General features: G+C 35.3%; 1 protein-coding gene across 1 annotated transcript in view; it reads left to right on the top strand.

The window, feature by feature from the left end:
* Window positions 1-2,614: 2,614 nt before the first annotated feature.
* tspan9b (tetraspanin 9b) overlaps window positions 2,615-15,197 on the top strand; it is a 14,286-nt gene continuing 1,703 nt past the window's right edge. Inside the window, exons 1-2 of the mRNA XM_073837709.1 lie at window positions 2,615-3,340; window positions 12,327-12,518. Coding sequence (XP_073693810.1) covers window positions 2,984-3,340; window positions 12,327-12,518 — 549 coding nt within the window. The 5' untranslated portion in view covers window positions 2,615-2,983. The remainder of the gene's footprint in view (window positions 3,341-12,326; window positions 12,519-15,197) is intronic.

Below are 15,197 nucleotides of genomic sequence, written 5' to 3'. Positions count from 1 at the left end.
ATAAAGAAATTAAATATGTATTAATAATTTCCAAACTATCACATACCCAGTGGTATTTTTAGTCAGATTTTGCTCAATTTTATATGAATCTTGAGTCGTTATTAAAAACTCAACTGTGACGTATAGACATACAGTCTGTTCTGTTCTGTTCTGTTACACAATTGTTTACCAGAGTGTCAGTCATTCAGCTGATACAACTTTGAAAGTATGTCTTCCCAGAAAACTCGCTGCAAGTAGAAAACTCCAGAAACATGAGTTGTTAAAATCAAATGTGACATAGCACCTTGCCACAGTGCAATCTATTGGAGGACTGCAGTGTATGTGCTTAATTTAGACCAAGTCTGTTTTACAAGCTGTCTCATCTGTGCGTCACTGCAGCTCATGTTAGAGGTCAGTAAGCATCCAAGCCAGTGGTTAAATCAGGATCACTAGCTAGAAGAACGACTCTTATTGAATGTGACATTGGTTTGATAGATTGAAATGGGAATGAGAGACTGCAGTCTTTCGAAAGTTTGCAGCTTTAAACTCAAAGCTAAAGGTGATTTATTTAATTAGTTTGAAGCTGTTCAGGGTAGTTTCTAGGGCAGTTGCTTTTTGGAGGTTGCTGGTAGCTGGTTGGTTGGTTTCTTTAAAAAATAACTTTTTTAATCTAAAAAATCATCAGCACTGACTAAATTGTTTCCCCTGTATGAAAGCCCTGGATTGAAGAGATTTACCCACAAATGAAAATTCTGTCATTAATTATTCACCCTCATGTCGTTCCAAACCCGTAAGACCTTTGTTCATCTTCACAACACAAGACAGCTTTGGTGAAATCCAAAAGCTTTCTGACCCTGCATAGAAAGCAACGCAATTAACACGTTCAAGGCGTAGAAAGGTGGACGTTGTTAAAATAGTCCATGTGACATCAGTGGTTCAACCGTAATTTTATGAAGCTGCAAAAATACTTTTTGTGCACAAAAAACCCCAAAAATAACTAGGGATGTAATGATATTATCAGTATCACGATAGCAAAACTGTCTTGGTATTATTATGGTCACATGACGATATGAAATGATAGGTCTTCTGGGCAAAAAGTGTCATTTTTAAAACACATTTAATCTTCTTATTCTAACATAAAACATATTGAAAGTTGTGTTTTAGGCCATTATGTTTTGACACAGTATCTGTCAAAAGAGCCAAAACCAAAAGGGCTTAATCCCTTAATCAAGTCTGTTTTCGCTGCATTTTAAAGTGAAGCCACACATTGTTGAGGCGATCAGCTTGTTTTCACTAAAGCTGGAGTTTTCCGTCAAAGTAAATGCTTAAAGTGCAGTATGAATTGCTCACAGCTAGCGGTTTAAATGGGTACCGTTACTGCAATCCAAATTCAAAATATCTCTTTAAAGTCTAGAAATTTGGAAAGAAGTATTGTAATTTCCATGCTGTAGTGTAAAGCAAAAATAATATACCTATGAAATATTAATTTTCCTTTATTGTGCAGTGCAGTTATTTTACAATATATGACTATTACGGTTGTTGTTGTTGTTGTTATATTCTAATTTGTTTGGCTTCTTAAAACACCAGTGTGAATGTAATTTAGACTGAGACAGTATATCACAAATAAAAAAGGGTTGAGTCCGCTTTAAAGTTCAGGTACAAGTCAATTTACTGACTTTTTTCTGACTAAGTTTTCTTAGTTAAAAACATGCGTTTGAGCACTTAATTTTAAACTCCCAAAGTGCATTAGATACAGTAATTTAACTTTAAAATGTACAAAAATTTAATTATTTTCCAAATCTTCGTTTGCCTTTTTTTATATCGTAACAAATATCGTATCATGGACTTCATATCACGATATTCAGAAGAAATTGTTAAATAAAGTCGTAATTTATGTTTTTTGCACACCAAAAGTATTCTCATAGCTTCATAAAATAAGGTTGAACCACTGATGTCACATGGACTATTTTAACAGTGTCCTTACTACCTTTCTGGGCCTTGCACGTGGTAGTTGCATTGCTGCCTACAGGGTCAGAAATCTCTTAGATTTCATCAAAAATATCTTAATTTGTGTTACAAAGATACTTGAAGGTCTTATGGGTTTGGAACGACATGAGGGTGTGTAATTAATGACAGAATTCTCATATTCGGGTGAACTATCCCTTCTATGGATTGTTATTTTCACCAGGCTGTAATGCAAAACAAATGCATGTTTTGTGTATGAAGTGTGTTTTAATGTGTAAATGTGTTTAAAGGTTGTGCAAACCACATCACACAGCACCGAAAACAACAAATCAGATGCACGCTTTACACTTGGCTTCACAACAGAGAAATGACCTGGAAACACTGGCAATGCACAATCTCTTTCTGCAGAATGGCTCTGATTAAGCAAGAGATATGTACAATATTGCAGGGATCAAACATACATGTCATGTGCTAAGACTTCATTTATTCCATCAGTCAGCTTTCATTTTCCTGCTAGGCTGCTGCTACTTTCAAAGGTACATGGGAAGGCAGATAATGCATCCATTGACCTGCAAACAGATTGGCCGGAGTGCCGAAGGAGGAGCCAGAGAGAGAAAGAGAGAGAGAGGGATGAACGAATGAAGGTAGGAGGATGCAGAGAGAGGGACAGAGCACTAGTTGGGATGGGAAGAGCCGGGAGAGGAATCTCTAATAATAGCACTGCAGGAAAGCAAGAGCGTGCTGAGAGAAAAAAAGTGGTACATGCAGCAAAGCGACTCATGCCGATGCAGAGCAATGAAAGAGTGCGATGGAGCGAGAGCGGGGAAAGTTGAAAGCACATGCTCATGCTTTCCCACATGCATGATAGGAACAGCGTAAAGAGGGAAAAGACAAATAGGAAGCACAGGGAGAAAGGCAAAGGAATTACGGAGCAAGCTGTTTCAAATGGCAACTTTGGACTTGTGTGTTAAGTTGCAGCGTGTGTAAGTGTGTGCGTGTGTGTGTATGTGAAACATGCACTCCGCTCGGCCTTCTTCCGATGATGCAGAGGTGTGAAAGCCACGAATCCGAGGTCCAGCGGAGCCCCTCATTGGACAGCGCAGAGTCAGAATTCACCCGGGCGGCCCGTCGGGGTCACCGCCTAGCCGTGGGGGCCTTCTACGGCTCCCGGGGGTCAAATGTCAAAGATCAAACGGCGCAGAGCGACGGTGCCGTGGTCCCGGTCACGCCAGGGGGGAAGCCTCAGGATAAGCGAGTGTCTGCTGGTGGGAAGTACGTTGTGTTTTACCTGGACTTGTCGTTTGTGTTGCTCCTAGAGTTCGAGAAGCTGAAGATGGCTCGTGGATGCCTGTGCTGTGTCAAATACATGATGTTCCTCTTCAACCTGCTGTTCTGGGTGAGTATCAAAGTGGAGCATGAATTACCCACACTTACTTGTTATCAAAATGCCTTCTCTTGTCAAAGTTTAATGCACGGAGACTGCTGAAAGTAAGCTATTTGTACAATGTTTTCCCCAAAAAGTGAGCGTGGTGTCTCTGTGCTGTTTGTTGTAATGGTTCACAGCAGTGTTTGTTTTTGGCTCAGCCAATTATATGAGTTCAGGGTGGATCATTAGCAATGTATGCCTAGGCGAACATCACTTTTAGTATTGCTCATACTTGGGGTTGGTAAATTGTCGAAAACCACAATCCTAAATATTAAAGGGATGGTTCAGCCAAAAATAAAATGTCTGTCATTATTTAAAATTGCATAAGACCTTCGTTTATCTTCTCAACACAAATTAAGATATTTTTGATGAAATTCGAGAGCCTTCTGACCCTTCATAGACAGCAATGCAACTGACACATTCAAGGCCAAGAAAGGTAGTAAGGACATTGATAAAATAGTCCTTTTGACGTCAATGGTTCAAACGTAATTTTAAAAAGCTGTGAGAAAACAAAAATAATGACTTTATTCAACAATTCTTCACCTTCGCGTCTTGTACATTTCTGTGCCTTGACCATGGTAGCGCCCTTGCTGTTTATGCAGGGTCAGAAAGCTCTTGGATTTCATCTAAAAAATCTTAATTTGTGTTCCAAAGATGAACGAAGGTCTTACAGGTTTAGAATGACATGAGGGTGAGTAATTAATGTCAGAATTTTCCTTTTTGGGTGAACTATCCCTTCAACCCTGAAGTATTAAAGGAATGAAAAAAACAATTGCTTTACTCTAAGATGTAGATGATTTTGTTTCTTCATCTGAAAAGATTTGGAAAAATGTAGCACATTTATGTCTCTTTGCTCACCAATGGATCATCTGCTGTGAATGGGTGCCATCAGAACGAGAGTCCAAATGGCTAATAAAAACATGATAAAAATCCACAAGTAACTCACACTACTCCAGTCCATCAATTAACATCTTGTTGTGAGGTGAAAACTGCATGCTTGTAAGAAACAAGTCCATCATTAAAACCAGCTTTTGAGTAAAAAAAATGTTTGTTCGATCTAAAGTACAGCAAAAACAGGAAACATTTTTAAATATTTTTACTATTTTAAATAACTGTTTTCTATCTGAATATATTTTAAAATGTAATTTGTTCTTGTGAAATTATAGAAATTAATACTTTTATTTAGGAAGGATGCTTTAAATTGATCAAAAGTGAAGAGACATCATTAAGATTTTTATTTCAGATAAATGCTGTTCTTCCGAACTTTTTATTCACCAAAGAAACCTGAAAAAATTCTACTAACTGTTTTCAACATAATATTTATAATAATAAATGTTTTCGAGCAACAAATCAGAGTATTAGAATGATTTCTGAAGGATTGTGTGAAAAAAAATCAGCGTTGAAATCACAGGAATAAATAGCGTTTTTAAATATATTCAAATAGAAAACAGTTATTTTAAATAGCAAAATATTTAAACATTTTAGTGTTTTGTTTTGCTGTACTTTGGATCCAATAAATGCAGGCTTGATGAGCAGAAGGGACTTCTTTTAAAAACATTTCAGTGAAGAAACAAATCTTGGATGGCCTGAGAGTAAGTAAGAATTTTTTTTAAACAGTTGTATTTTCATGTGGATGATTGTCAGATTCAGTATGGGATAAGAAGTTGCATAGTGTCTGTGTTTTGTGCACAGATACGGTGTTTATTTTTTCATGCTGCACACAGCAGGATCCCACAATCATGAAAATATCAGACAAAATAAAAATAGCAGTTTTAGCCTAGGAAAAAAAACAACAGATATTAATTAAATCCCAAGTCAGGAAAGATATTAGAGAAATCAGTGGCTAGAAACTGATAGTTGTGAATGCATTCTGTATAGAACAGTTTCTAAAGATGCCAGTAATCACAAACAGCTGGAAACTCATGCATATGCATCCCTTAAAATGTGTAGGATATTCCAATTACACTCTCCGTCCTTAATTCTCAAATGTATAAATTAATAATTACAAAATTATATTCAAAATCCACTCTGGTCATGACGCTTCTGGTAATAACTCTAGTATTTTGCTGCAAATTGACACCACACTCAGTGTTTGTGAAAATGTCATGCATTTATACATGTGTGTGCTGCAGTGAGAGGCTGAAGCAAGGAGGTTCATCACGAGGTGTTAAATGCTCTTAGATCAAAGGCAGAAATACATATTCATCTAAACCAGAGCACTCAACCAAATCCCCCTCCTTTCCTCTCGCTCTTTAATTCTAACATCTCCTATAGGCCCCCAGTTTAACGTTTCAGTCTATGTTGTAGTTGTTGTGTATCTGCAACAGGAAGAATGTGTGTCAGGTTACGGGTCTGTGAGTTGTGAGATTTTGCTCGTTTGATCTGCTGTGCGTGTTGTTGTTTGTTTGATTCTGAGCCAGTCTAATGACGGAAGTAGGAAACTTGAGAAAAATCTCCCGACTGATCTGAAATCTCCCACTGCACACACACCCACATATACACCCATATAATGATGGCGAAGGGAACATAAAAGAATAAGGAAATTATGGATTGCAAACGCCTGGAGATTTTACACTGTACACTTTAAACCGCGGGGCGGAGAGGGAATAAAAGAAAGATGGAGGAGTGAGATAAAAGCAATTTGGAAGCTTTAGATAGAATTACCTTGAGATGGAATGGTTTGTCAAAGCAGTAGTGTGGTTTTCGTTTGCTTCGCTGGAATTTAATTTCGGAGTTCAGTTCTCCATTGAAGGGAAATTACTTTGCTGTTTTGAATTACAAGGTTTAGAGGCATTCAATAAAGTCTTCTCATAACACAATACAAACACCCTTGATCCCGCTGCTTATGTGAGAGACAGTTGATGCATTGTGTGCATTTGTATTATATTTTTGTATGAAATGTAAATGGGGTGGTAATGATGTTTCTGAGTGGAGTTGAGGAGGTGTTTTAGGTCGCTGCTAATCTATATTTCATGTGTTTGACATTACTGAGCCTGATGGCTCTCATCTCTATGTTTAATACATGAGTCAGAAAGTTAAGGCCAGGCACACACAGTTCAGTCATTAGTGGGTGTGTGGTCAGTTTTGCATGTGGGATCTGTTATTAACATGAACGACTCACTCAACTTTTCTAGCTCTTCTGTTTCATTCTTTCGAATACTTATTCATCGATGCTGCCTACATTCCTTTTATTTCTTATCTATTTACTTTCTTTTCTTGCCTTTTTCTGTTATTTTCTATTCTTTCCCTTCCTTTTTTAATTTTATTTCCTTTCCATCTATTGATTTCTTCTGTTCCTTTCCTTTTTCATTTCCTTTGTCCTTTTTCCTGTACTGTCTGTACTGTCCCATTTCCTTTCTTGCACCTTTATACTCTTTTCTTCTCTGCCTTTTCCTACCTCTTTTCCTGTCTTTTATCCTTTTATTTCATTTTCGTGTTTTTTACAATTCCTTTCTTTTTAACTGAATTCCTTTTCTTTCACTTTCATGTGTCCTTTCTTATTTCCTTGTTTCCTTCTTTTTAATTCCTTTTATTTTCCCTGTCGTTTTCCATTAATTTCCTTTCTAATTTCCTTTGCTATCCCTTTTCCTGTCATTTATTTTTCCATTTCCTGCCTGTTGTCCTTTCCTTTTCCATTACCTTATTGCTTTTCCCTCCATTTTCTTCCCTGTCCTTTTCAGGTAATTTATTTTCTTTCTATTACTTCTTTTCTCACCCTTTTATTGTTCTTTCTCTTTTCCTTTTCCCTGTTTTTACATTTGATATCTTTTCTTTCCTGGGCCATTTCCATTGTTTTGTTTTTTCATTGTCATTTTTCCTTTTCCTTATTTATTTTTTGCTTTTACTTTTTCCCTTGTTCCCATTCTTTTCTGTTCATTTTCTTTGCCTTTTCCTGCCCTGTTATTTTCTCTAATTCCTCAGTCCTTTTCCTATTGTTTCCTTATTGTCTTATTCATTTTTCCTTTCTGTTCCTTTCCTTTCCTGTCTTATTCCTTGTCTTATTCTTTTCCTTTTCCTTGACCTTGTCCCGTCCTTTCCTTTCCTTTCCTTTCCTTTCCTTTCCTTTCCTTTCCTTTCCTTTCCTTTCCTTTCCTTTCCTTTCCTTTCCTTTCCTTTCCTGTTCCTGTTCTTTCCTTTTTCGTTCTGTCCTTTTCCTGTTCCTTTCCTTTTCCTTATTCTTGTTCCATTCCTTCCTTTCCTTTCCTTTCTGTTGCTGTTCCTTTCCTGTTCCTGTTTTTGTCATTTTCTTTTGTGTTCCATCCTTTTTCTGTTCCTTTCCTTTTCCCTGTTTGTGTCTTTGTCCCATCCTTTCCTTTCCTTTCCTTTCCTTTCCTTTCCTTTCCTTTCCTTCTTTTCTTTTTCCAGTCCCTTCCTTTCCTTTCCTTGTCTTATTCCTTTCCTTTTCTATCATTTTCTAGTTCTAGTTCTTGTTCTTGTTCCTTTTCCTTTCCTTTCCTTTCCTTTCCTTTCCTTTCCTTTCCTTTCCTGTCCTGTCCTGTCCTGTCCTGTGCCTGTCCTTTAATTTTCTGTTCCTTTTCCTGTTCTTGTCCCTTCCTTTCATTTCCTTTCTATTCCTGTCCTTTCCTTTTCCTTTTAATTTTCATTGTCTTTTCCTGTTTCTTTCCTTTCCTTTCCTTTCCTTTCCTTTCCTTTCCTTTCCTTTCCTTTCCTTTCCTTTCCTTTCCTTTCCTTTTCCTTTTTCTGTTCCTTGTCCTTGTCCCTTGTCCATCCTTTCCTTTTCTTCTTTTCTTTTTCCAGTCCCTTCCTTTCCTGTAATTTTCCTTTCGTATCCTTTCCTTTCTTTTTTCCTGTCCCTTACTTCCCTTTTCCCTTTCTTTCATTTCTTTTTCCTGTCCTTTCTGTCCCCTCTGTCCTCATTCTCTTCTCCTCGCACCTTGATTGTGTTGATTGTGGCTACTTCAGACCCTTTATCTAGAAAATGTCCACCTCAGTCTATGTGTGTTTGAATTCAGTGCACTGTAAAGAAAACCTCTCGAACGAATAGTCCCCCAATTTGAAATGCAGGATTAGATTAAGAACAAACCCATTATGTAGGATTTTCCAAAGGCAGAGAGAATAGATTGAATTCAATTTGTTTGTGTGTGTGTCTTCATTCTGGTAGTGCGTCATGAATGCTAAAATTTGGGTTAAAAGCTATCTGCCCCTGTGGACAGAATAGACTTACTCTGAGCTCTTCCTGTTTATGTTTTATTCTGTTATTTTTCTTGTTTGTGTGCTTTTGGCTTATTTTTTCTTGCTTGAATTTGCATCCTAATTATTTCCTATCAGACTTTCTGATTACTGTGCCATACTTTTCATTTTCATGGTTTTTAAAGTTTTCATCTTTAACCTATTTTCCTGGCTTGCTCTGCTGCTTCTCTCTCACACACACACAGAGACACAAACACACACACCTGTTTTATCTCTTATTTTTTAGACTCATCATTTTCCAAGTGTAAGGATTCTGTCTCATTTCAGATTCTTCATAGTTCTCAGTGGTTCTCAGAGTGCATGCTGGGTATTTTCTCGAGGGAACTGAATGACACAGCTTTTCACCTTCAGTTACACTCAAAAGAGGAGTGTGTGGGGAGCCAGACCGCTGCACTGTAGGGCATATCTCGCAGTGACACACGTTATGTGAGGGAGGATTAACAGAGAGCATCTTGCCCTGCTAAATATTTTATTTAAAGACCTTCAAAATATTTTATAATATATATTTCACTTATATTTTCATATAATTTGTTTTAGAGCCCGACCGATAAAGGATTCTGAAGGCCGATACCGATACAAATATTTGTTGGTTTTAAAATCTGTTTTAATTTTTTTTTTTTTTCAGAAACACGCAACAAAACATTAACAGATTTCCCTAATATTAGTTATTTGTAGTTATTTATGAGTTTTAACTAACATAATATGATAATGCATTTTAAAAAGAAACTTGTTTCTTTTATTGTCACAACAGAACAGAGGAACATCAAAATATATTAAAGTTCTGATAAATAAAATGTATAAAAATACAAACTTAAGATATGAAAAGTAAAGTCCTTTGAACAAAAACACAAAAACAACAACAACCAAATCAAAGTTACCAGTTTTAAAAGACTTGGTAAGCTTCATAAATATTACTTTGAATAGGAGTGGAAACAAATTCTGTTAAGTTCTGATGAATAACAACAACAGCAAAATATAAATTGCTAATAGTATATGAGGTAGTGTACTAAATCAAGCAATCCTCAATAGCTCCAGTCCAGCAGAGGCAGGTTTAGTACAAGAATAGTTATTTGTATTATTTATGAATATTCACTAAAATATTATTGTCACAAGCTACCTTATAATTACAGTGTCAGCTTGCTTATCCCATTACCTGCACTTTTTAATTTTTTTCCACCAAGCTACATCAAACCATTTTCAATCATCAGTTGCTGCCTGCCTTCTAAAACTTACTATTTAGCGATCTAAATCCATTTGACACGTTAATGCTGCGGCTGAACGACAGTCTACAAAGCACACTTGGCATCATTGGATTTCACACACGTGTAAAAGAAAAGCGAACTTTTATGCACAAGCTACATTTGATACTTTTTCTCTATGTCTAAATGTTCACTCCTCGCAAGTCTAACTACATTTTACAATGCAAGGACTGTAACTAGAGATATACTAGTTATAAATACAGTAATCATTACTTTATTTAGGCAGCTTATTAATGTTAACGTTAGCGGTCTTGGATGGATAACGTCATACTGCAAATTGTAAAACATACATTTTCAATATAACAGGTCAAGGAGATATGATATAACTGCTATAACTGTCACGTTACGCTATTAAAGAAATACTTCAGTCTCATTGTCAAAAGAAAAGGACAGTCAGTCAACTACACTGTAACAGCGTAACGTAATTACTAGCTAATTCCGCTTCACTCTCGGCTTATTTAACAGCAGCAAAATTGGACATGATAGTCACGAATTTTGTCATGCTTATTTGAGTTAAGAGAACTGATGGGGATGTTCTTTTAATTGTTATTCAAGCAATGTATGTCTCGTGAGCAACTCACCATGAACACACTTCACCGATGATCTCACTCGCGGATAACTGGTTCTCTCTGGCTGGATCAGCGGGTTGCAGGATGTGTGGCGCATTATACACGAGTGTTGCCAACAGGGACGGTGTAGAGTGCCCTCTGAAGGACAAACTATACAACGCCAACACTCATGACATGGTTGAAGGGTGTTTCATCCGTTTTTATTTTATTTTTGAAATATTCATTTATCGGCCATTATAAATGCCGATACCGATAGTTTGGAAAATGCCTAATATCGGCCGATAATATCGATAATATAAATTTGTTTATATATATGTAATCTTTAAGAAGACTAATAATTCAATAACACTGTTAAAAATATTTTTTATATTGTCCATTATAATGTGATTGTGATGTCCAAATTTACTTGTAGCAGAAACAACAGATTTAATTTTTTATTTATTAATATTCTGTATGTGTGTGTGTGGATGTATATAGATATATAGATGTAGATATATAGCGTAACATTTTAATATCACACATTTATTGGTCATCTGCCATAAAATTAATAGAATTATTTTACGATAATTAATTATAATGACAAAAATAATTTGGTAAGTAAAATTCAAAAATGTTAAATGTAGCAATAATAGTTAGATCTTTAGCTATAATATCCTTTTTTGATATGATGTTTATATAAATTATCAATTTTCATATTATGTTCATATATTTTTGATGCCTAAATGTAGCGTTTAGTTTTAGTTTAGTTTATATATATATATTTAGTATTACTTATTTATTTATTCCTATTTATTTATACAAAATAGCCTTTTATATATACATTAATTGGTCTTAAAATAAACATTTATTGGTCATCTGCCATAACATTAATTATATTATTATTGATTATTAATTACAATAATTGTAGTTATGAAAATAATTTAGTAAGTAGAACACTAATAATTTAACAAAACTGTTAGGTGTAATATTTAGCAAGAATATCCATTTTTTAAATGTAATGTTCTATAAATTATAATTTTTTTCATTAAATGTCCATATATTTTTTTCTGTTGTGGCAGCTAAATTTGCTTGTAGAAATATAATTATATTATGTTTTATTAATCCTAATAACTATAATTATGAATATAATTTTGTAAGTCAAACACTAATAATTTAACAAAGCTGTTATATGTAATCTTTAGCAATAATATCCCTTTTTATATAATGCTCATATATATATATATATATATATATATATATATAGATATATAGATATATATATATATATATATATAGATATATATATATATATATATATATATATATATATATAGATAGATAGATAGATATAGATATATGAACATAAAATTGTAAATTACCCTACAAATACAGCATATTCTGGTTTTCAGTTTGGAGCTGGTCCAGGTGTTTCAGCTAACTTTCTCCTCTCCTCCTGGCCTTTAGCAGCCTGGGCTACTGTTACATTTCGGTTACCTGAGCATGAAATTACAAGAGTTTCTCCTCAACAAGCACACCTTCTACTCTTCTACGCTCTAGACACACACTAAATTCGCACTTCAGTACTCAACAACAACCTTTATTGCGCTTCCATTAGCATTTATATTGCTCTCACAGCAGGGAGAGCTGACACAGGTATCGTTTTGTTGGTCAGGCATGCGCGCACATACCCACCTCAGTCCTGAAACAGTAAGTACACCTTACCTTGAGTGAACTTGAGTTTGGAAAGTGGCACACAGGTCCTCCTGAGACCTACTTTGACTTCGGTGAATGAACCCGAAGAGTCAGTTTTACACTTTGGGACATGTAAAAGCCAGACAAAACACTGTTGAACTGATGTTTATGCATGCTTGATCAATAATGAATGAGTGTCTGTGTGTTTATTAACATGATACACTCTCCACTGTCTTATCTCCTCAGTTGTCAGGCTGCGGGCTCTTAGGTGTGGGCATATGGCTGTCCGTTTCTCAGGGCAGTTTCGCCACATTCTCCCCCTCCTTCCCCTCCCTCTCCGCCGCCAATCTGGTCATTACCTTGGGCTCTGTCGTCATGGTAACGGGCTTCCTCGGTTGCCTCGGTGCCATCAAGGAGAACAAGTGCCTGTTGCTGAGTGTAAGTCGACGCCTACAACTCCCACAATGCACTCTGCATAAGAAATGTGTTGTTAATCCAGGGTTATTTTAACCCTGGGTTAGTTTAATCCTGGGTGGAGATTTCATTTATGTGACTTCTGTCTTAATTATGCACATTTTATTTTAATACAGTCCTATCTGGTTGTCTTCCAAAAGTAAACTATAAAAAACGTCATAATTCACCACATTTTTTCCTTTTTTTTTCTCAGGCGCTGAAATGAATGTTTCTGTGATGGTACAAAGCATATACATATTTAATTGTTTAGTTTAGGGAGGTTTTTGTCAGCCAAACCTCTTAAAATAATTACTGAAATAAAAAAAATCCACATTGTTTAATACATGTTTTGGACTAGTGGTGGCATTATATCGATTGCGTCACGTGGTTGCACACTGTGAGCACTAAGTAAAGTATTGATACAATGTCCCCATTGTACGGCTTTTGGTTGTAATTTTCAGTTGAAGGGCTGCAGAAGAAGCGATGTAAGCCTTCCATGCTTTTCTAGTGATAAGAAGAGGAGACAAGAATAGCAAGATGCCAGTGGATGTATAAAACTTCTTAAAGACCTGTGTCTTTGTTCTCTCTACTTTAGCCTTGATGACTTTAAGGCTTTTAGTAGAACACCAGTCTAAACACTAGAGGACATCCTGGCTGGCTTTAGTTTAAAGGGATAGTTCACCCAAAAATGAAAATTTGATGTTTATCTGCTTACCTGCATGGCATCCAAGATGAAGGTGACTTTGTTTCTTCAGTAACTCACAATGCAGTTGCAGTCCGTTGCAGTCTGTCAGTTATATAATGGCAGTCAATGGGCTCCATGGCTTTGAGAGTCAAAAAAACAAACACCAATACATAAACCAAATCAAACCCTGCGGCTGATGAAGATACATTGAGGTCGTAACACACAAAACAATCGGTCTGTGCAAGAAACTGAACCGTATTTATATTATTTTTTACCTCTGATCCACCACAATGTCCAACTGTCCTGAGCACATTCACAACAGCCAGCAAATATAAAGAGCCAAGGAGCGAGCAACCATAATTTCAGTCGATCAGGCTCAAAAGTTTTGAGTCTGTAAAAAGTCAACACTTTTTAATCGGTTGCAGCAATCAGGATAAGCACTTTTATTTACCGTTTCGAGTAGCCGTCGTACTCACAATCTCTCTGTGTAAACTTGTGTTGTAAACGCCTGACAGATTGCTTCCACACATGCATTTACAATGCCAGATCACATTAACACGTCACAAGCCGGCTGTTGTGAATGCGTTCAGGACAGTTGGACATTGTGGTGGATCAGAGGTAAAAAATTATATAAATAGTGTTTCTTGTACAGACCAATTGTTTCATTTCTTAAGATCTCTGTATCATCACCAGCCGCAGGGTTTCATTAGGTTTTGTCTGTGTATGTTTTGTTTTTTTGACTCTCAAGGCCATGGGTCCCATTGACTGCCTTTATATGACTGACAGACTGCAACAGTTTGAGTAAAAAATTGCCCTGTTGCCTTGCATAAAACAATATAATTTACAACACAGTAAAGACTTTAGAAATTAAATGAAGTGTTTACAAACCTGTATTTCGCTAAAGACGTGCATCATGTGGATTTTTTAAATGATGTAAATCTTTCAAATCTTTTTTACTACACATTTCAATAAGATAATTTTTTTTCATACATTCTATATGTAAACTTTTATTTGTAAAGATGCAAATGAGTATGTCTATGTAGTTAAGCATTTACAATAGGCGTCCAGAAAAGTAAGCAACTAGTAGCTGTCAGACCAGTGTGTACCTGATGTAAATGATTCACGATACGCCGTACAACACCAGGGGTTTTGTAGCGCTGTGTTGATGGAGAGTGTGGGAGTGCAGAGAAACGGCTGCGCAGCTGAGATCCTGCGAGTGAGAAAAACAAAAGCATCTCCATTCCCACATTCAAATCACTTCCTTTGTCATGAATAGTGCCATATCCCACTCGCTTATAGTTTCTGTCAGCCTTTGGGCAACACTTGTTAGTTTCAGGCTTTGGCTCATGTGAACTCTCCAAATGAGTTCAGACATTTTTATTTTATTTTATTTTATTTTATAAAATGGTCATGAAATAATGATTTCAAATTTTAAATAAATTTGAATTTAGAATTTAATTGTCCTGCATTTACTCAGTTTTTTTTATTTTTAAGAATCTATCATTATATGAGTGCTGTAAATAAAAAAACGGATATATATTATATGAAAAATATATACAACTAAATATTTAGTTGTCAATATATTTCATATAATATATAGCATATTTATTATTTACAGCACTCATAATGAGTGATAGTGATTTCATATATATATATATATATATATATATATATATATATATATATATATATATGAAATATATTTATAGATATTAAACTGTCAGATATATTTAATTTACATTTATTTTAATACTTTCTTTGCTTTTATTATTATTGAATTTTTAATGTATTTAATTTTATTTATTTTTTTATTTGTTTCTCTGTTGTAAATGTTATTTTATTCTAATACTTTATTTAAGTAGTTGTATTGTATTGTCTTTTATTAATATTTGATTTTATTTCAATAGTTTCTTTAATTTAAATTCATTTTATCTTAATAGTCTCTTTGCTTTTTTGATTATTATTGAATTAATTTCTTT

Source organism: Garra rufa, chromosome 4, assembly GCF_049309525.1.
Source record: "Garra rufa chromosome 4, GarRuf1.0, whole genome shotgun sequence".
Lineage (NCBI taxonomy): Eukaryota > Metazoa > Chordata > Actinopteri > Cypriniformes > Cyprinidae > Garra > Garra rufa.
The sequence above is the reverse complement of the archived record's forward strand: the minus strand, read 5'-3'. Positions and strand labels throughout refer to the sequence as shown.